General features: G+C 37.4%; 1 protein-coding gene across 3 annotated transcripts in view; it reads right to left on the bottom strand.

Moving 5' to 3' along the window:
• The window catches only part of LOC124300141 (A disintegrin and metalloproteinase with thrombospondin motifs 9-like), a 180,027-nt gene extending 161,544 nt beyond the window's left edge, over positions 1–18,483 (bottom strand). For 2 of the 3 annotated variants that reach the window (XM_046753840.1, XM_046753842.1), the window contains exons 1-2: positions 17,982–18,483; positions 2,517–3,637 (exon numbers count right to left, since the gene is read on the bottom strand). In XM_046753840.1, coding sequence (XP_046609796.1) covers positions 2,517–2,811 — 295 coding nt within the window. In that variant the 5' untranslated portion in view covers positions 2,812–3,637; positions 17,982–18,483. The remainder of the gene's footprint in view (positions 1–2,516; positions 3,638–17,981) is intronic. The other variant, XM_046753841.1, reaches the window with a different exon arrangement.
• Positions 18,484–24,046: the final 5,563 nt, after the last annotated feature.

The following is a 24,046-nucleotide window of genomic DNA, read 5'->3' as shown; positions in this document are numbered from 1 at the left end:
TTTTTTTTTTTTTGTAATCGTGAAATAATAATAAACGCCTGATAAAAAAATGGATGGTAAAAATATTTTTTGTTTTTTGTTTATAGCACTTCAAAAAACACCTCAAATTCATGCCTCTACACTAGAATACCCCCTTAAGGTTAAAACCCGAAAGCTAAGCAGTGTACATACGCGAAAAGTATAGATAATAAAAAGAAAACGGAATTATCAGAAGACTCGGGTAGAAACAAACACGTGATACCGTCTGTCTGCTGACGGAGGTAGAAATCCGACTCTTACATCTAAACGCACCACTTTGCCGGAATAGCCGTAACGCGTGCAGGGCCGTCAGAAACGAGCATTTCTCTACTTACGGATATAATTTGACTTTTACTATACGTTATATTGCATAGGTGTATACGTATACGGTGTCGATGAATCATCGAATCGCTGTGTGTGTGACAATAATGCAAATATCGCACTTTGCTGTTTTCTGTGTATATCATTTAAACGTAAAGTAAGCAGAAATTTTATTCCGGTGATTTTTTTTTAACACTTTGTTTTCCCTCCTTGAAAATACACAGAGAAATATATTATACGTAATATACTATAATAATATGTCGATACTCTCAAAAACCTGGAGGCGATATTTATTTTATTTTCATGACAAAAATCCCAGCTGAACTTGACGTCAAAAGTTTTTAGCTGCCGAATTTCTCCTTTCGTTCACACCTTCTGCTTCGCGTTAGGTTACGATGCAATTTAATTAGGAGAATTCCAGAGAATTAACGAATCGTAATCCATCTGGCCTTGGTGATTTCGATGACAAGAAAACCGTTATGTAATCATATAGCGCAAACTACCGGCTTCGACGTACGGTTGACACATCGCCTTCGGGAAGCTTGACGACCTTGTAAGGCTAGCTTGAAACTTGACGCTAAAGTCCATATTAGCTCTATAACAGTGAGCATCAATACTTACGCGTTAGTCAAATATCTCTCGTCTCGTACTCACAATCAGTGTTCATGTTTATTTCTTTTTTTTTTTCTCGTTACTTTTTTCTCTATTTCACTCTGACACCTTTTCAGAAGAGCAAGTTTGTCTATTTCTGTGTATAACTCTCTAATCATTTCCCGTTGATCAGTGAACTAGCAATAAAATATGAATTTAAATATTTCGAATCCGTCAAAGTTGGGATTCATGCCTATATAATAACGATTCTGAATCCTACGCTGATTTTTTTTCATCGACGTAAGGCACGAATCGACTTTTATTATCTAATAGATCAGTTTAGTCGTAAGTGAAACATGAGATTCACCTTTTCGTCAACGATCGTGAACTCGGAAGTTAAACTTTCGGTAGCGTCGAAGGACAACTAATTTACCGTGATACGCGAGTCGTTAAGCCTGAGTGACAAAGCAATGGAGAACAGTGATGAGGAACGGCGAAGATTCCTCCGAAGAGTTTTTGAGTACGTGCAGGTATAACCGATAAAACGGCATACCCATGAACCGACCTGCTTTTGACTCCAACAAGTCGAACGGAGAGGATAAAACAATAACCAAGCGACAGTCGGAATGCGACAGCCGATGGGAATAATGGGAGGCTGGTAATGGAAGCCTTTGTCGAAACGATGAAATTGTGCCGTTTCATAGAGGCATCCATAATTGCTGTCCGGTGTTCACTTTGACGTACATGCTTACGAGATAATAGGGATGAAGCCCTTTGTCGCCTAGGGCCAACTTATATCTGCTCGTTGAGAAGCCGAAAGCTTCCAAGGAACGACGTGGCTGTCCTTTTAGTCTCCTCTTATCGCTTCGTTCGGACTTCGGAATTCTGACTCATGCATTAGCAGCACCACGAAACGCTTCAAAACACCAAAATGGACTTCGAGACTATGGATCTGGTTCAGGATCCTGAGCCGAGGAATGTGGCGATACAAAATTCGTTATACACACTTGAGTAACATTCACGAAGAAATGATGATCCTTATACGTCTCCAATTATAAAAATATACAGGAACGTGGCTTGATTGAATGGAAGTCAAAGTTGAGATTTTCAAATGAAATCTAATGTCGAAATGTCGAATGTTCTAAATTCCGAATCCATCCCCGAACGGACCCAAAAATTCTTAATGGTCAAAACCTCGAATGGTCGAAACTCTGAATAGATCAAAGTTCCGAATGGCAGATATGAAGGTTCATACGATGTATATTTTCCATCATTATTTTAACGGTCAATCTGAACTTTGAACCCGCGACCACTCGATTAATGTAGAAACGAATTTCGCGTACAAGATAATTGCTTTATGACCTATGCTATACATGATATCAACTAGTTCATACTTGACTCTGATTTCGACACGCCTGCCATTCTGAATCTGTCAACGAAGATCGGCTAATCTTTCCACACAAGACAGCCAACTACCAGTTCGATTAGATGTACTTGTTTGTACTTTTTTTTTCCACGTGCTTCTGCGTCAAAATCTACACAAACACGCTTCGCGCAAACAGTCGGAAATTGGACAAGAAACTCACCTTTGTCGTTCAAGTCTTCGGCCTCCGCGGAAGTCTTTGGTTTCACGCCAAAGCGGTGCTGCGGTCGATCGAAGGCGATGGAAGCTCCAGTGACGATTTCCGGTGGTCGGTCCGATTCCTTGTACAACTCGCGGCCTTGAGGTGTGACCGTTTCGTTGAGAAGGTCGCGGTGATTGGACGGTCCAGAAATGGTACCGAAACGGACACCGGTCCAAAGAATCACGAGGAGAACGACCAATAGCACGATAGCGACGCATGCCGCCGCGGTTGCAGCGCGTCCCACAAAACGCGACATCGTAACGTTTTTTCGTTATCGAAATTCGCGCCGATTGTTCGAAAACTTCAAAACACTTTTAGGGAAGGTATCAACACTCGACGAATAATTCACTGATTCGAAGTGTTCAGGATTGTTCCATCAGCGTAACAAACACGATTGTCAGATAATTTCGGTTTAAATACTTTTTATTTCGATTTCGAAAGATCGAGCTACTTCACGTATTGTATTTTATGACTGTACGTAAATATCGTTCGTTTGTCTGTAACAATACTGCACCAACAGGAGCAGCTTATTTAACGCGAACTATAAAATTAGTGGCAGTTGTAAAATGGCACTGGTTCTGTGATATTATTAATGGCAGTGTAATATCGGGTGGATTTGATGTTCAAAGCTTTGTTTCGAATACATCTACGACAGTGCAGCGAGAATTGGAGAGCGTCCAAAAGGGAAGCAACTAGAACGAAAACGTTCGAAAAATTCTCGCTGTTCGAATAATCTTAATCTTAGAATACGGTGTGACTTTTCGCAATGATTTTTTTGTACCACTAACAACGATTTTAAGTGTATCAGCCTTGCCAAAAATGGTTAAAGGCGTACACTCGCACCGTGATAGTAGAGTTCGACATTTTCGACGGTGGCTTCGACTTGTTGATCCAGATTTGACTTCTACTTTTTCCGGAATCTTGGATTTATGATTTCTTACCAACCGAATAACGAAACCCAATTTAAAGAGTATAACTCTGTTAAGCTACACGCCGAAATCGGTCCGAATCCTCGACTCTCGGAGTGTCGATCAATTCTTTTCGCACACCTTGCTCGAGTCCTCGTATACGTCGTATTACACCTGAAACATAAAAATTGAGAAAATCAAGATTACTGCCTAGTGGGGGTAGGTTGTAACGAGTTAATCGTATGCGATTTTCTATACCCGAACAGACCAGTGTCGGGGAAAGCGAAATGATTGAAGAGTTTTTTGCGATAGAACAGAAAGAGTCAATTTTTTTTCGGCGAAAATCTACATCTTTTTCTGATCCACGATGTAGCCGCCGTCGAGAGAAATCCATCGAGCTACGACTCGCTAATATTAGACAAGCGGATCTCGAGATATCGCAAGTTTCTTCGCAGGGATAGCGCTAGTCGCGCGAGTGCCACGGCAGCTATTCTAGCTACTCGCGCCCACGTTTCGTCTCCAGAGACTCAAACTGTTATATCTCACGACTCCTTGGTCGAAAATTGATCGGCCAGGGCTCGTTGGAATCATTACAACATCGGCTACGATAAAAAGTCGCATGTGTTCCGTCTCGAAAGCGTTTGGTTCGCGTCATGCCCCGAAAATCCGTCGGCTAATTTTGAGTTCACACTTCGGATTCCAATCGAGCGAATTTTAAAACGGTCGAAACAAATCCAATCGGCTATGGAGATATCTGTATGCCTTTCTAGATCAGATATACGTTGTCAGCTCAATTGTATAAAACTGCGGTAAACCAATATTGTCTCCTCGGGGACCTTGAATAATTTTTTATTGCGGTAACTTCGTACAATCCACACGCAGTCGTAGTAACCCTGACCATATTTTCGTACTGTGCGGCAGCATAATCACCGTATTATATAATCGCGTACTGATAAGAGTTACATTATTCACGGCTGTAATTTTACGCCACGATATTCTTTGCGAGGTCAATAAAATAAATATTCTGAGAGTAATTTGCTGGGAAATCCGTAGGCGGCGTAACTTACGTCGTTGTTACTTGCGAGATTTTCTTTATTTGGTATAAAGCAATTAGGCAACATTCACAATGTACATTCACCTTTACCTACGGCTAGTATTATAATTACGTCCCGTAGGACGGTAATAATTGTCTTTGTCAACAGTGACAATATACCGGAGATAGACGCCTTATATCTAGACATCCGTATGAACTAATCAGTGTCGTGTTTTAACCATCTCAGGCAAACGTATATTCATTATTTCGTGAGAAACTTTAGGTCATGATTGAAAGACAATCGTCATATTAAAAATAAATTAGCATTCCTGAGATTGTTTAAAAAGAAACGAAACCATTCGTCATTAATATTAAATATAACTGTATTGAAAAGTATCGCAATTTGTTTGTGGCTTCGATTTGGTTGAAAATTATAGCCAATAAGTGCTTGTTTTTGTTCACCCATTTTTCATTTTTCGGCTTAATTATATTTCTCTTTCCAATCATTGAAACGGGTTTCCAACGACCGGAAGACACTAAGAATAGATGATTAAATTATGTACCTTGTGGTAGGTGTATTCCAGACCTGTAGTAGACAATGTCAAACTCTGCTCGAGTTTCATTTTTTCTCGAGTCTTTACGTTGAATTAGGTCAGTTTTTTTTAAAGTCGGTTGATGAATATTATATTTTCAAACTATAACCAAAAAAATAGATCTTATTTCATCCAAATTTTATTGTTAGTCTGACCTGACCATCCAATTAAATACATTAATTTTTTCCGAGTAGCAAAAAATAAAGTACACTTTTTTCCAATTCTTTTTCATGATCGGATCGAAATTTACGTAGATTTTTGTTTTCAAAGGAAGTCAAGTTTTTTCAAGTCTCACTATTCTCTGAGGATTAGTAAAAAGTTTATGTCTTCATACTATATATTCTGAGTATTATTGGTCGCGTTGCAGTTTGTGGAAATCAAAATCGTAATTAAAGGTGAAACGAAAAAAGGGCGGGAAGGAGGGTATTTTTAAAATCAGTCACGGTACGAAAAAGTATTGCACTAAGTATAGTCGATCCAATAACCGTGTCTCGGCTGCGAATGGTGTAATATCAGCATCAGGAAAGGCTAGTGACCTCGCGTGGCGTCCGTGGTCTAGGTCAACTTATTCTCTCCCTTGGAACCTCCGCGTCATTGTCAAGCGGTGAAACCTTACAGTCAGTTAGGTATACGGAGTGCGATGACTGCCTCGTTCCTTCCCGGCACTTGTACCGATCGTTCTCCGCGAACGCGGCGTTTGCCCCACGGCGAACGGAACACTGTGTGACAAGTCACGGTCAGCGTGGACCCGCCGCGATGACTTTAGGAACGAGGGCAAAGTCGACGCGCCTTATGCAGACTTTGGCGCGTTGCGCGCGGAGGCCGAGATTCGATTTGGCGGGAAAACTCTTCCAGCCGAAAGAGAAAGGAGGAAGAAGAATTGAGTGGTATTCTTGCGGCGAAGGATCCTCGCGTCACGAAGAGAGTATTAGGCTTCGAATAAGAATAAAAATCGCCCGCCCACCGGACGGGAACAATGAAAACGTAATTTGAGGCATATTAGGAATGTAAAAATAATACCGCGATAAGTCGGAGAGATGACCGGGAACGGAGATCGGAGTTGGCAGTTATCATACGTGTAGTAAATGTATCGGACTGACGCCAAAAATAGTATCGAATAATCCTGAAGTCGTAGCGAATTCAAGGCCAGAGAGAGATAATTAGAAGAAGATAGGTTATAGATAAAGAGAGGGGAAATCTGGCTCGTTGGCATCGTTCCAAAGAAACATCGACGTAAAGTTAGCCGTTGCGAGATATTTGTCACCGTCGAGTATAATCGATGCATCACGTATCGGGAAAGGAAAAGCTTCCACACCTGCGATACTTCTATGTTTGAAATAATGATTTGTGACGAAAAAGTTACTGAGAGTAAGCGGCAAATTCTAACAGACTAAGTGCCCAACTGCGCGTGCAAAAAATAACCGAGCTCTATTGATCGACGAAATCGCACCGCGGTAGTATTTTTGTCTGCAAGGCAGGGCAGCCAATTTACGCGAAACGGGGCATGGGATGTCAAATTTTCCCACGTCAATTGGTGAATTAAAACTAGGTGGTTATCATGACTCTGATCAGTCGTGAGTCAGGCGACAATGAAAGCTTGCCAAACTAGCCTAAATCTCAATATAAACTATTTGCGATCAATTTGACAGCAAAAAAATCCTATCGCCAACATAACCTCCGTGAGCCGCGTTTGACGGTTGAAGCTTGAGGTGGCCAGCCTGCACGAAAATATAGCAAGGCTCGTGCAATTACACGCTTAATCTGCTGAATTTTACCGTTTTTTTTTTCCGGTATATTTAAAAAATTACACTCATGAATTATCTAAATTATAACGCAGTAACGTCGATAAAGAAATATTTGACGTTTTCATACCAAAGATTGCTGAACAACTTCCCTGCTGAAGAACGCATTCCTTGTGATGTAAAAACGTTTTAAATGATTTTTCAAGCGTTCGAGATAAGAATAGGTACAACTTAGACAGCTGTAAATTTTCAACGTTCGTTGTGAAATATCTCGTCAGTTACGCATATTTCGCGTTATAGATTTGACAATGCGTCTTGAAAGAATACAGGCTTAGCTATACATTCCAAGATCGAATTGGAGTCTTATAAATAACATATTCAGACGGAAAAATTGAAAATCAGCTTATTTTAATGACGTTTTAAGAGAGAAGGTAGAGTACCATATATCTCATAAAACGTGGAAATACATTTCTTTTGGAGAAAATGGGATATTGAAATTCTGGTCAATCATAACTCAAAAAGTAAACCTTTGCAAGCAATAACATTTTGGTTTTGGATTTTAATCAATGGGCCGAATTAAAAGAAAAAAAAAAAACAACAATTACATGCGAAATTTCCAAGAGTCGAATCATAATCTGATCTTGAAAATCAACTGCGCATGCACCAATTTTATGGGCTGTTCGTGCAGGCTGGAAATCCCGAATTTCAGCTGTCAAACTCTGTTTCTGGCGGCGATGTAGTTGACACGAATTTTCGAGGTTAGAATCTCAAATAATTGAGCTATTGACGTGGAAAGGTTTCGGAAGCATTTGTTATTGTGCCGGGAAGTTGATTCTTCAAAAAACGGTCGAAACTTGAAGCTCATGCTCTTTAAAAATTCAAACGTGCCTAAACATTTTGCATACGTTGGCCCGCCTGCATCGCAGACAAAAATATCGCTGCGGGAAGATTTCGTCGACGAATGAGATTGAATTATTTGGCGCATGCGCGGTTCATTTTCAAGTTTCAAGAGATTCTCCCGGTATACATTTCCATTATACGATATTATGCGTTAATATTTTTGTTTTACTTCTTTCTTTCGGTTGTAGACGTTCATCGAGCGTTCTTTTGTTTAAACATCACATTGCGTAAGATTCCTGTATATTAGACACACATTGTGTACAACTGAATTTTATTATCCAACCTTATAATTACCGTACACTATTGTGTGAGGAAAAAAAGAAAAGCAAAACTCTATATCCGCAGAATAATGCATTGACGTCATTATATTTCGTGCCGCGGCTCATAGTAGGTTAGGGTCGCCAAATCTATCGCCTCACTTGTCGATTACGGTTTAAATCTAGCCTAACCTGACGGACAGACTTTACATCTATATTCACGCAAACGTGCATAAGGCCCATGACACGTAGAAAAACAAGTACGATGAATAGGAATGGGGGAATAAAGATACATAATTTTCCAATCGAAAGTGACCTTTTGTTCGTTACGTTAGAGGTAATACTTCCGATTTGAGAATACAAACAATTTTGTTTTTCAATTACGTCTCATTCTCATAAATCCTGTAATAATCCAGTCAGAAACGTGCAGTTTCAATCACAATAACCGGCCCCATACGATTACGCTTTTTCCGAGAAATTATCAACCTTAATTAAATTTAATTAAAATTAAACGGTCATTCGTCAACGTACAAGCCAGTTATAATCATTCAACCTGACAAGCAGATTGCACACATGTATACGTATAATACGTGCAATGAAACAGTCTGCGTAATCACAAATTATTCCCAATTAATAATATCTTTAATGCAATTAATATTAATATTGTGAGGACAGTTGTTGTATTTTTTTTTTTTTTTTTTACTCTCCTCTTTATTTTGCTTCTTTTATATTTTTGAAGACGAAACTGTGGCGCCTCCGAAATCGCCTCTCGCTTTGACCCGAGATTGTGTCGTACGACAAGATGAGCAATGAGAATGGAAGCCTGCACACGTTTATGTGTAATACCTATCACACTGACGCGAATCGTCGATTTATCGTCCATGGAATGTTTCGCGTTCGCGGTAAACGTGCATAGCTAATAGCATCGATGCCCTTGAAATAGGAAAACTCGCCGTTTGTTTTTAAACACCATCTTCTCGCCCGCAGACGTTCGCGCACGTAACGTTCTCAGTGCGCGGAAAAAGATGTAATAATAAATATCCCCAGTATCGATAAAAGAGACACGCTTGGGTCTCGGATGCTCGCTAAATATACTATAAATAAATAAATACGTTAATGTAATTAGCTTCGTGAGGAGTAATCGCACCGTACGAATGATTTATTCAGCCGTCAGAATTCTTGCTTACTACATTCGTTGATGATTAGTTCGTGTTTAATAAAGTAATAGATAATAATAAAGTATAGATCAGACAAAAATAAAAGAAAAAAACTATTTCGAGAAAAATTTTCTTTTCTTTTTATTGTTACAAAAGCCTTAGAATGTTATTGCTAGTACCAGAAAATGTGGAACAATTTACTACGCAACTGTGATTGTGGTCGAAAATGCGATATTTTTTGGTTATTCCGACATTGAATTTGTTTCTTCGGTGTATCGAATTTTTTCAGTTTGATAAAGTGGGAATTTTTTGCAACGTGATTTCATGCCGTATTCGCTGCTACAATTGTCAATCATACGGGGAATTTGATTTGCTCGAAGCAACGACAATATAAAACTTGATATGATAGCAGGACGAAAAGAAGTAAATCAGCTTGCGTCCTTGTTTTGCCGTTGTTGTTTAGCCCGCTGGACGGCAAGCGGTGAGCGATAAACTAGTCGTTGAGAACACATTCTTTTACATAATTAGCCTGCGAATTGAGTTGTGCGTAAAAAATCATATGATAAGACGAAGGACGTTTTTAAAGAACGAATAAAAATGCAGAGTCTGGGGTTTATTCATTAAACGATACGGTTGACTTGAGAAAATCTCGATCTATGTCAACATCAATTGTCGAAGTTGGCAGTAAAAAAAAACAAGTCAATCAACTAAATATAGTCAACTTATAACTCTAATTGCCGATTGACTTTATTCAAGTATTTGTGCAAAGTTGGCGAAAATTGGACAAAAGTTTTTCGCCATGGAAGGTAAACCGGTAACTATAATTTTTTTCAACTCTAACTGGTTTGGAAGTGTAAAAAAAAAAACAAAAAAAAGGATTCTCCATCACCTCGAATGTGGAATTTCCCTACGCTGAATCCCCTGTCAAAACACGGACGATCATCACGCAGCGCTAAGAATCTTAGATTAGCACAGCCAGTTGGTCTATTTTAATCCTCAGTCGGTGACTTATACCGTGTGTTGCGCACGTGACATTGGAATCGCGGTGAAATAATGGAGGTTGCCTATAAGCCGACGTCTTTTTAAAATTCGTTCTCATGCCGACGCGTGATAAACCCAGTGACTGTATACTTGCAAGACGTGTTGAACTTAGGCAAGAGAGAATAATAAATCTTCTCTAGAGCGGTGAAAAACGAAATACGATACGAGATGACTGTAGGAAGAGAGGGGTAAAAAATTGGGCACAATACAGAAGAAATTTTCACACGTTCACGAGATACATGTATAACGGACAAAACGTGTGATTTTGCCTGAAAAGCTTGTCGTTATAAATATTTGCCCGTCACTTTCGGCGTCGACTCAACTGGTTCTTATACTTTATATTCGTCGTCTCTTAATGGCTATCAATTTGGCAATAGCGGCTATGGGAATAGAATAAAGAAACGGAAAGAAAGAGAAGCTTCTGCTGAAAAAAAAAATCACTGCACTTCACTCGAAACTGCAAAAATTAGCTTTACACTTTGAAATAATAAATTGATGCAAAAAAATTTCACAAAACTCCAGCAGCGAGTAAATATAAATATGTTGGAAAAGTTTTTTTTCCAAAAAAAAAAAAAAAAAAAAAAACGACACAGCAAACAGATTTTTCTATTCCGTTTATGAGATTTCGGCGAACCGTACCCCAAAAGACGGACTGACTGATAAAAACCTTTTGAACATGAGGAGAAATTGAATGGTAGAATCTTCAGTGGTGGAAAAATTGTAACGAAGAATAAAAAGAAGCACCAAATACAAAAACCCACGGATGAGGTTTCGGCTAACCGACCGAACGACGGACTGACTGACTAACAGTATAAAGTGTATGTAACAAGTAACGTATAACCTAGAGCCCCAAAGTTATCTTATAATAATATGTTAATTTTCGTGACATAACATAGCGATATCAATGGTCTCTCTCTCTCTATCTCTCTCTCACTATCTTTCGTTCGCAGAACCAAAGCGCGAAAATCGGCTGATTCAATTCTACACGGCACAGTGTGTATAATGTAGTAGTTGAGTGTAGAGTACACATTTTACACCGCCTTTCTCTCTCTCTCTCTCTTACAACACCCACTGTTGTTTACACACATAGTACATAGTTAGTTACCTGTGTGTGTGCATTGCTTGTCAAGGTGAACGCCAACGAACTTTCCTGCCCCGAGAGAAATCTTTTATCAACTAGTTTTCATTTACTATCATTGCCGAAAAATCTGTATCTAAGTAAGAAATGAAAATTAATTTTATAGCTGTGATTAGAGAATTTTTAAACATTTTTTTAAACTGTTGTTTTTCATTGCGGTTATTTGTACTGTATTTTCTTGTAACCGGATTGCGATAATTTGATTTCGAGGCCCTGTTTGATCGAAATAATTTTATAGTCTAATAATCTTACTGATTTAATTGTCCATTGGCCATAAAATTTATCAGTGATAACTATAATTACACGAAATAGTTATTTTTAAGATATTTTCTGGTAACTTGTACGATATTTAAATCGTTATTGTACCGATAACCAGCCATTTTGGAACAGAATTTTTTAGTAACTGTGACAAATGTAATGTTTATCAGGTTACAAAGTCAACGATATTAGTTGCGCTAGCATGAAAAACCCCCGTGGGAAATTATCTGGACAATAGAAATTTGACCCTTGAGGCAAAAAATACAGATTTATTCAAAACGTTATGAGATATTTGTCATCTCGCTCCTCACATTTTTTTTTTTCAAGGTTGGAGTCCACACAAAAAGAATCCTCAAGCCAGTCTCTAAAGCAAAAAATTAAAACAACTTTGATACGATTTAATCGATTTTTTACGAATTTTTGCCAATCTCTTCGATAGTTGTCAAAGCTCTAGTTTCGGATTGAAGTTGAAACTGTGTCAAAAAATCGCAGAATGTTTTAAATTTTGGGTGTATCTGTCGGAAGGTTCGCCGACAGAAGTAAAACCGTTGAGAAATATGCAAAAAAAAAAAAAAAAAGAAGAAATCATCCTTGACATTATAAAGACAAAGCCTGATGAGCATAATACCTGAAGTATTCGTGTCAGATTTTGAAATCGTATGAAAATATAAAAGAAGAGACATTTTACGGACACCCTATATGTATAATCAAACATTTGGAGTCAATTAACGACAAAATTAACATACATTATAATTATTTGAATCCGCTTTAGAGTACACGTTTATCGTTTTACGCCCAGACATTTATACACACGAATGTGTGTATAATTCGGTACCGCAGGTTTTCAGTGCTCATTTTAAATTTCCTTTTTCCCCTTGTTACTCGCGATAATCCATGTATATAATTTTAGGGTGGTTCTTACGCAGGCTAAAAAAAAAAACAATTCAAGACGGAGCCTGTTAAATCAGTTCCAAATGTTGAAAAATGTACCTTAATTATTTCAATTTTTTGTTTCATTCCCTTAGTCTCCCTATTTAAGCGGGAAGTTTCAAATTATTCAAAACTACGCTCCTTCGCTATATTTTGTACTGAATTTCATTCCAAGGTTATTCGTAGGCGGAAAAAATTTATAATCTCGAATATTTAGTGAGATTCATCTTCTTTTCAGTGAAAAAAAAACACATATCTTTCTTGTCAGTCAGATATAATCTGGAAAAAAAATTGAAACGAAACACTAACATTCATTTAGTCGGTACTGTAATGGAATACCCACATATCAACACTACGTAATATCACAGTCGATGACATGCAAATATTGGGATTATTATTTTTACGTAATCTAATCATTTGTCATCTTGAAAAAAAAAAAAAAAATACCGTAGCACACGTTTCTAATGGAATACACCATTGACGATTTTTTTTTTTTTTTTTTTTTATCTGAAAGAAGTACAATATCATTGAATATTTCAGAATACGGATTTTTTTTCTACGAATAACCTTGAAATAAAATTCAGTACAAAATATAGCGAATGACAATGTTTTTGAACAGTTTGAAACTTCCCGCTTAAACAGGGAGACTAGGGGAACGAAATAATAATCTGAAAAAATTAGGGATTTTTTTTTTCAATATTTGGAACCGATTTGACGCGCTCCATCGTGAGTTTTTTGTCGAACCCATATAAGGACCACCCTAGTATACATATTCGCACCTGTTAACGTTCACGGAATCACATGTAAGATCGTGTATTCGATGTTTTAACTGTTGTATTGTATTTCGCTGTTATACTTTATCAGAATGTTGGCATGCGAAATAACTATCAGATTCTTTGTCAAGTTCTGTGTAACTGTAAGGATTGGGCAAAAATATTTCAGTTATTCGGATTCGTGAGAGTAAACAACATTGAAAAGTAAAAATGGTTCTTGCAGATATCCGGATAAAAATAATATACATGTAGGTTTTCCGCACGATTTAATTTCTTTTTGTATTTTATTATGTTACGTTATACTCCACGTATCACAAGGCACAAATTGGATCTGAATGAAACGTATTATGCTTGTTCAGCATTTTTGGAGCAGCTTATTGTTAATCCCCAATACATATTGTGCCGGAAAAATTCTATCGCTCGATTCTTTCTTTTTCCATGTTCCGATATTGTATCAATTTTCACACGTGAAAATTTCTCGAGTACTTAACGCTATAGGAATTATGTACTCTATGGTCGAATCGAGTCTCCGCAGGTTTAAAAATAGTCGCATCTAGTGATTTTAAAATCGAAGCCGAATGATGTGTAATTATGAATTTCAAGGTTGCGAACGTTGACGAAATTTAATCGTGTAATTATTTTACTTCGCTAGAAGTAAGCCAGTTCAATACGTTTTATGGTAATCAGACAATAAGTCAAATTACACAATCTCTAGTTTTTCCCATTTATTTGGCATAAAAAATCTTCGAGCCGAAAAACGATTTACTGTTATGATCGTTGAATTTGAGGGTAGAAAATAGAATTTCCGGGACGAATGTTAATGCCAGATCGACTTGACTCTTCACGAATTCAAACGGACAAGCTGAAAAATGTAGAGCGTCCTCGTCGTTATTTTTTTTTCTTGCATCTATTTATCCGATATTTTGCAAGTATAAAACGGTTGCAGCGCAGACTTGTATATATATATTGAAATTGTATTCAAAAGTAATTTCAATGTCGAATAACTTTTAAACGAGTGAATTTCATGAAAAATGTTAAGAGACCTTTTTTGTAGAGCATCAAATTTCCCACAAAAATAATGGTTTGATCTATGAAAATATTGATTTTTCTGGTAATTACAAAAATCAAAAATTCAAACAAAAATTTGAAAAAACAAATCAATGTTTAAGGCACGATTGCAAGGAAACGGCTCGATCTACGTCAATTTAGTAAGAGAGCTTTTTTGTAGGAAATTTAATTTCCTTCAAAAATATGAATTGATAAAATTTTTCAGATTGATAATTGACGGATTTTGGGTAAAAAAAATGCGGTAACTGTTAAAAAATCAATAGCTGTAACGATACACCACTTAATATTAATATTAAGGGCTCAAACTTTCAGGATAATTTTTATTTGTCGTCATGAACATCGTTTTTACAGTACCATTAAGAGAAAAAATTCTTCGTTTTTTTTTGGCCCAGTCTAATATATATATATCCACGCATCACATTGGAACATAAATAATCCATCGGCTCTCGACAGCGAGAGTGAGAGTATAATAATCAAGCGTCAGAATCATCCTCGCCGCGAGAGAGATAGACGCGATTTGTCTAACTAGTAACCGTGACCTATGCATCCCGATACTAAACTGCTAGCGTTGTTTTACTCTGTGCGTAATATATTCATCACTTCGCATGTTTTCAGTTCATGTATATCTATATATATACGCCGAACACAAGTCTCGCTATTTATCTGTCGATCGTCTTATCACCCTCCCTCTCTCTCTCTCTCGAGATACGACCACGAATAAAATTTTCACGATGTTTAGTTTGTGTAATATTATATATGAATGGTGAACATGTATTAAAATATTACGAAATACTCGTGTACTACATTATATTACATTATATGCGGCTGCTATGACACATCAACGTGCGGACACAATCGTTCAACGTAACGTATAACTGGCTGTTAACGCCTTCCGTGTACGAGTTAAATATTAAGCTGTTTTTAGGCGTGTTACGTAGCGTGCCCAACAATTCCTACTTCGTTCAATGAGTATTTTTGTTTATTCGATCCTCGTTCTCTTCCATTTATACGTCTTCGATCGCGTCTCGAACGCCTCGCAAAGACTTAAAATTCTCCTCGATCAAAATCGATAAATGTTAGTCGGTAGAATTCGAGATACTTGCGAGAGAATGAATCTAATATAACTTCCGTTTTTCACTGTGATAATAATTGGAACAGCCGGAACCGGAATAACCGACGGTGATTAACCCATTTACGGTCTCACACATCGGGTGCCATTGAACTTTGAAGCGCAATCTATATCTAAAGTGGGTCGATCGGGGCTGTCGAGTGTTATTTCTGCTTCGATTACGGTTCGAGACTGTCAGAAGAAACGAGAATTTTCGAAGATTGATTTGAAGAGAGAAAATGAGACAGGGAGCGGGATCAAATCGACCTTGACGTCTTGGAAACTGGCACGTGCTGATCGAAATTTGTTCAGCTCCATTCCAAAACGATCCCCGCATCACCTCGCGTGAAAATCATGCAAATTCTCATATACATCATGGAAACAATGCCTTTCTTCGCACGAGAACTCGGAAGATATGGCGATTGTCCGAGCACAATGACTCGAGACGACTCGTCGCCGAACTGTTTATCATTATACGCAAACAAAAATAAATATGTGCCTCTTTTTTTTTTTTTTTTTTCTTTCTTTTCTTCTCTTTCGGAAGACATACTTTTCCCCCCCAAACGGAGGCATATTTCATAATGGTAACACGTTGCACGTCTGCCGCGAAGAACAATAATTGATATTCAATTCGCGTTTCTCACTTCGACATTATGCCTATATCTATGATATACTCTCGGCAAGGCCTTGCGGATGGATAGCAGAAGCTAGGTAGTTATAACTTTGCCAGGCTAACGTGCGTGTCGTTCGTAGTCTTGTTGGTGGTCCGTTTGACGCGTAGGTTTACTCATATTTTACAGGAACACTTTGCACGTGGACGTGACCATTTTACCGCGGCGTGTTGAAATTATTCCAGAAATACATGTTACAACTTAACCAACAGTTCGATACACAATATCGTATAAATATCTATAAGCGGATATAAACTACGCGCCGAGTGATCAGAGGTTAGATAATATCACCCTGCGTTCTTCACCCCGTCAATAATTCCGACCCTGATACTACCATCAGAATTTTCACGCCGCGCTTGAATTACGGCCGTGACGTCACGACCCACCGCCAATAGGAAGCCGTGTTTTGCTTTACCGTGATAGGGACTTTGTAACGCTGATCGATCGAACCCTCGCTTCTGATTGACTACGCTGCGTGACGTCGTCGCTACTTGTGTAGCCACCCCAAGAAATTTTCATCGCTCGAGATAATTGATTTCGAAGGAATTGAACGATGAACTCAATCGCAGTAGGATTGACTTTGCTAAAATTCATAACTTGAAGGATACATATACGCATAATATACACAAATTTACATTGCACTAGTGAAATTAAAACACAAGACGGGGAGTCACAAGTTCAGTTAGTCCGGATTTTTAATGTCTAACTATGTGTCTAACTGGACAAATCGAGATGGCAAGTTCGTCGATTATCGTTCGATATTTCCGATGCATACGATTAGCGGCGGAAGATTAGTTTTATGCAAAGATTTAACGTTTTCGAGCTCGGAATAAACGTGCGGATTTATTGAGCCGAAACTAACAGCGTCGCGAAAAATTCCGAAGTCAAATATGTAATGAGTCTTCGACAGGCGGGGAAGTGACCGGTATTGATAAAATTTTTCGTCTATTTAATTTTTTTCATTAGTCAATTTTGTCAGTTTCCGTAGATACGTGGGATGGCTTCTGTAATGTGTGTAACGTGAGTATATATGGTCTGGTTCGGTCTGGCTCTGGTGCAGCTTTGATATTACAGGTGTTCGGCGTTATGTAAGACGGAAAGAGATCGTGAAACACTCGCTGGCTAATCGATACATCGATTTATACGGAGCCCAATTACGATTTTAATTACTCTAATGCCAGCTTGCCTGCGTGCAAAGTACTACGTTGAAGTTTTGCGTTAGTAGTTTGACGATCGGATTCTGTTAATTTATTCAGTATTTACGTCAGAGGAAGTTTTGTAAAACTATCGTATCACGTGTTTACAATTTAATATTAATCTTTGGTCCGTTTCACTCTTAAATTATAACCTACCCGCGTTTGAAAGTTATACATTATGTATGTATGTATATAATGTACACCGTGTTGCGGTACATAAATTTTTGAATTTGACCGCTTCTGCCATTATTTATAATATGTGCTCGCAGTCGGAATGACTTGATTTACGGTTTTATCTCTCCGTCGTGATTTTGCAACATTTTTATCTCCGGCGAAGAAGGTATAACATAGTTACATGGATGTGTATTGAGAATATAGATGAAAGGTATCTTTCACCGAAGTCACCAGTTTCAAACGATTGTCTTTGTTCATCAGAACGAAGACTGCTCACCTCTTCAATTTTTCAAGTACAATTAAAATAGCATACCATAAAATTATTATTGAGTATTACAGTAGGTGAGTTCAACACGTGGATATCGTGAAATTATAAGACGCGAAGACAGAAAGAAAATTTTGACAGCAAAATTATGAGTGAAAAAATAAACTTTTCTACCGAAAAAAATTACGTCTACGTAGTGATCGGTTTCACCTACCTTCGCGTAAGTAAATCCCTGCACGGTATTCACATCATAGACACTAGAATAATTTCACAAACATCACAGAGTCCGTTTACCGAGATAGAACGAGCGTAAGTAGTATCTGCAATTCGATTGAGTGTTATGATTTGAAAATCCGAACAGCGACCGAACATGGTAATTAATTTTTATGGTGAAAATTAGAATGACCCTTGCCCGAAGCGTATATATATATATATTTCTTTTCATACATATATATATATATATATATATATATATATATATATATATATATATATATATGCGCGTATGTATATTGACTATACACGCGTGTAATAACTTTGAGGGTCCCAATGCCGATCGCGATCTCGATCTGGATCTGGATCTGGATCTGGATCTGGATCTGGACAAGGCGAGGTACTGCAAAGCTCACGACGAGGACGAGAACCTGCCAAGTCCACTTCCACGAGCCGACTAAACTCAGGGAGTCCTACCGAGACGACTTTACCGCGCGGAGTGTGTGCTACGGGCTATAGAGCTGGTCTCAGTCCTCGGTCAGCAGCTAGCCAGATTTCCAAGAGTAGCATATCCCCTCCCCCGTCGAACACATCGCTCGACGTCACCAGAGCGGTCGCATGGTCGTCGTTGGTGTCATGCCGCAACCCTGTTTCGCTCCTTCGGGGGGACGGTATCGGAGCCTTATGACGGGGGAGGTCCGATAATTCTACACGAATCGATTCTGCAAATTCCGTCTGAACCCTAAATTTTTCTACATGTGACTCCTCCCCGTAGTTTCACGTACGCTGGTTCTACTTGGCCATTTCTACATATATAACTGTTCTAACAGTTTTCTTTTTTTTTTTCTAAATGTTTGTTTCTACGTGTGATGATTTTTACAAAATTATTCTACATATGAGGATTCTGCAAAATAATTCTACATGCGACTGTTCTACAAGTTTTGTATCTACATGTTCGTTTCTACGTGTGATTATTTTTACAAAATTAGTCTACATATGATGATTCTACAAAATAATTCTACATGCGACTGTTCTACAAGTTTTGTATCTACATGTTCGTTTCTACGTGTGATGATTTTTAAAAAATTATTCTACATATGAGGATTCTACAAAATAATTCTACATGCGACTGTTCTACAAGTTTTGTATCTACATGTTCGTTTCTACGTGTGATGATTTTTACAAAATTATTCTCCTTATGATGATTTTACAAAATAATTCTACATGCGACCGTTCTAGAAGCATTTTTTTGTCAGGTTGGTTTCTACATGCGATATATTCTAAACATTTATTCTGCATGCGACAATTCTACAAGTTTGCTTTTAGGTGTTCGTTTCTTCATGCGGCGATTCTTTAGATTTATTCTACATACGACTATTCTGCAAATTTTTTTTTATACATGTTCGTTCCTACATTTGATGATTCTACAAAATTATACTACATGCGACCGTTTTACAATTTTTCGTTCTACGTGTTCGTTTCTACATGTAACGGTTGTACAAATTTATTCTACGTGTGACTGTTCTACAAGTTTGTTTACACAAGTTTATTTCTACACGTGACGTAGTTCTACAAATTCGTTTGTACATACGGCTGTTCTACAAATTATATACCGATAGACAGACTTTAAAATACGAAACATCCAATCTGCTCATGTAGTAACGCCGAATGTGGAAACGTACGTAAAGAAAAAGAATCCGACCTCTTCACGGGGAATCGCCGCTTGTAGAATCGATAACCGCTCTTCCGGAATAGATCCAAACATTGATTCATGCAATGAAATAGTCAAATTTATCCAGATGTCGATGCATATGAGTATACTTTTGGAGTATCCCATATGTCGATACATAAACTTATAAAGCTACGGCTCGCAGGTGCAATCTAAGCTGATCGAGGTCGATTTGATCAAACCCACATCTTTTAACAATGAAAAAGAAATTTTGTCCCTCCTTTCAAATGATCGTAACCACTTGTCAAAAACTACGGGTACATCGCGGTGTTCACGATAATTTCGTGGCTAATTTTATATTCCGTGCAATTCCGATTAACTAAATGAATATGATCCATTCTATTAGCTAATAAATTTTCCACAAATTTTCTACAAGCATTAAATTTTCGCAACAGTTACAAGAAAATATAGTAAGAATGATCATAATGAGAAAAAATAGTAAGGGTTACTAGATTTTCTGGTAACAGCCACAAAACTAATTTTCATTTTGTACCATATTTTTCGATTGTGCTAAAAAATGAAAATAGCTAAGGACTGGGCGGTAAGCGAAAATAACAATTTCTCTCAGTGTATGAAAACAGCTGTTACATTTAAACAAGAAAAAAAAAATTGTCCACCAATGGCATCTCTTTAAGGTTGTTTATAATAAATCATTTTGTTCAATTAGGATTCGTGATTCTTGAATTATAGACACATTTAGAAAATATTATTGTCTTATCGAATTCAGCGCGGTAACCTTTACAAATGTGCATTTTACAAATATCAAATTGTTTTTTTTTGTAATTCAATATTCTTCGTTTGTTCCACATAGAAGTGTCTCATTTTTAAATGTGAAATCGTTGATGTATCTAACTTTTCCGGTATAAGATCTGAACTCTGATTGCGAGAAAAATAAAAAAATTGGTTTAGGCATTCGAAACTCTCACAAAAGGCCCAGTTAACGGTTTAAACAAGCGCTACTGATTGCATAATTTTCCTACGTAGTCAAAATTATATTATATTTCTCCTTAGATCAAACATTCAACGTACCTGCTATATTGCAGACTAAAGTTACTTTCAATGAGAAAAAATAAACAAATAACCGTTAGCGATCGAAAAACTTAAGTTGGCACGAAACCAAATATTCATCTTAATCGAAATTTTTTTTTCAATACAATGGACTGAATTATTTGCACAGTCAAACTAATTCCTCCTAGACTAAATCTTTTTGTTGATTCAAGCAACAATTTTCACGAAAATAGACCAGATAAGAAGTAACCGACACAGTATCGCAGACACGCGTGTAAAATGTTACCGTCTACTCTCTGGTCGGATACACGAGGAAAGTTTTAGTGAGATTTTGGTGCAGGTTACTCAAACTGTACGAGAAGAGTGGCATGTGTGCCATGTAATTAACCATATCTCGGTAGGTTTCGGTGCTTGCATTTTAGACGTTCCTCAAACATTTTTCGTCTGGTTCTTGTTTTCCTAAGCGGTCGATCAAAAAATGTGACGAGGTTTTTTTCAAATCACTTTTTCCAGTTATCGTCGAAACTGATAAATAATATAACATAACGTAACTTTCAATATAATTTTTATATTTCCTTACCTGCGTTTGAGCTTCATTGTAACACTGCTTTATCTGGATCAGTTATACTTTAAAACGATCCACGCAATTCAAGATCCAAAAATTTCCCATAGCTATCATGATCAGACTCAACTGAATGATTGCTTTTTAAATTTATTTATCGATTCGTTGATTGTTTGTTTATTTATTTATCTTCTAAATGAACTTCTAAAGGAATGGTTTGCGGTTAAAATATGTTCAGGCGGTTTCACAGTAAAGCCTTCAAGTTCACGAATATCAAGAACCGTATAGTTGTGCGAGTATTAATTAGCGGGAATCATCGGTAGAAATGACTGACGATAAGTTTACCGTGGAAAATAATTTTACTGGCAATATTTTCCTCTCTTCGACTATTTCCGACGTTATGAAACCAATCATACCGCCACAAACTCTTGGATTTGGATAAAGTCCAGGACACTCCGCGTGCTTCAATTGAATTCCAAATAGAAACTCCTGCAGACTTTGAAGTAATAATCTCACAATTTCATATCAAATTTCTGCCTTTTATATCGCACGAGGAAAATCCGTCTTAACTATTGCTGTAGTAGAATTGATAATTTTACATTATTTTAAACTCGGTGGTTACGACGGGGTTTTTTTCCTTTCAGGGTTAACCCAGCTATCTCACTGTTAGTCACGTCACTTTTGGAACAGACAGCACGCAATTCTGACGTACAATATTCGATTCAGTGATAAAAGCCAAAAATAAAATGAATAAGTTTAACCTTCCAAAACAGAAAAAGATGATAAGAAAATCGTGAAAATAAATACAAACAGAAGGTCGCAGAGGTCGGTTGAGAACGTTGAGAGATGGTGTGTTGCAATTACAGTTATTCGAAAAATTCTCTTTCTTCACCCGTTACGCAACAATCTAAGCAGCTTGGGTGGCTATGAGTGATACCCGCCATCAGTAACATACGTTTCATGCAGAGAGATAGGATTTAAGTAAAATATTGGATTTCAGGGGGAGAAAATTGTTTGGCTACTTGTTACATGTAACTAATTGGCAATTCTGTCGGTAATTTGTTTAGATAAGTGCTGTCGCATAAATTATGCCCGCGTTGTGCAATCGTAAAAACCTCATTCCATACACAAATTTCAACTTGAACTTGTAATTTGATAATTAATTAACGCCAGTTCTCATCAGTCGTAAATTTTATGCACAGCAATTAAATTAGAACAATGGCGGCGAACAAAATTCGTCCTTATACGAAGGCGAGTTATCATACGATCAAATAAATATTCCTTCTTGTCCAAACATTCTCTACACCTGCAACTTCGTTGTACTGCGGAAAGTGAGACTTGATGCTGACATAAACGATGCTTCTGTACTCCCAAGTGTGTATGTCTTCTTTGTGTCCATTTTCTCGATGTTTCATTAGAGTCACGAGCACCTGCAGTGCGTTGTGCATTCACCTGCGCATTTCCTGCAGGGCATTTCAATGGCGCCTTTGACGATAAGCCAAGGGAAATTTAATCGCGGTACGAGGGGGACTAAAAATGAAAATTCAGGTAAATTGGACGTTGGAATTAAGAAGATTTTAAGAACCTCGGTTTTCGAAGAACATTGTTAATGGCAGAGCCTGACGAAAGACGAAGTATATTAGTGACAGCGTTGAACAGTCTCGATTCTTACAATTAGCTGGGAAAATTTACAAACTAATGAAGAAATGTCAAGTCTTTACTGTTTATGAATGCAAAAATTATTTCAAAAATTGCTTATTATATGCAAAATGTAATCAGTCAAACGTGAATCGTAAACAATGTAGGTGCAATCTTGCCGCAGGGTGAAACGAAATTGTTTCTGAAATCTCGTAGAATTGAAATCGATGAATTCGTAATGTTGGCGTCTTGTCTCACCGAGACATGCTGCGCGTCGTTTTACTTGCGACTTTCAACATATTTATATCGTGGCGTAAAAATAAATTCCATTTTACAGTTTTCCGGGAAGCTAGGCGGAAAAAATTTTACGTCTTCTTCTGAATGATACAGATCGTCGATGCTGAGCTAATACACGAAATTCAAACCTCATCTAAGCTAATACAGTTCGACAATTAGCAACCGTTACAGAACTTACAGCTTAGATATCAGAGGTCAAATGTGATAAAAGATTCTTTGCGAATATATGAACAAGTAAATGAAACCACTAAAAAAGTAAAGTGATAACAGTTTATAACGACCGTAGACGGTCGGCCGTTTCTTTGTCGACTCGAACTGTAATGCTGATCAAGAAATGTTGTGTATCGTCAATAAAATGGTAAAAATGGGAGTTCGATACGCCTCAGATGCGACACGTGTGGATTCAGAGGTGTTTAATTAATTCTTTTCACCGTACGGAACTGCGTGGTATATTCTAGATGGAAATAGAATACGTATATTTAATGTCAGTTTTGCAGATCCGATTATTACAAAAATTATCTGTGAGATTATAACATGTCCTGAGTATCGTTTGAACGGACGTATCTAATTAAATTTATGCGTACATGTTTTTGCTTTGAATACATTGTCAAATCAATATAATTTATTATACATCGATATCAATGATAAACATTGACACATAAAATATTATACTATGAACCGTACAAGAGACGATTTGTTATTCATTCTTCCAATTGTTCCTTGAAAAATTATTTTACAGATCACAATCACGGGTTGGGTGCAAACAGTACTTTTTTCGTTTCTTTTTTTTTGTTACTTTACATTTTGATACTTTAGAAACACTATTATGGAT

Source organism: Neodiprion virginianus, chromosome 3, assembly GCF_021901495.1.
Source record: "Neodiprion virginianus isolate iyNeoVirg1 chromosome 3, iyNeoVirg1.1, whole genome shotgun sequence".
In the NCBI taxonomy this organism is placed as follows: domain Eukaryota; kingdom Metazoa; phylum Arthropoda; class Insecta; order Hymenoptera; family Diprionidae; genus Neodiprion; species Neodiprion virginianus.
This window is presented reverse-complemented; position numbering and strand designations above follow the sequence as displayed.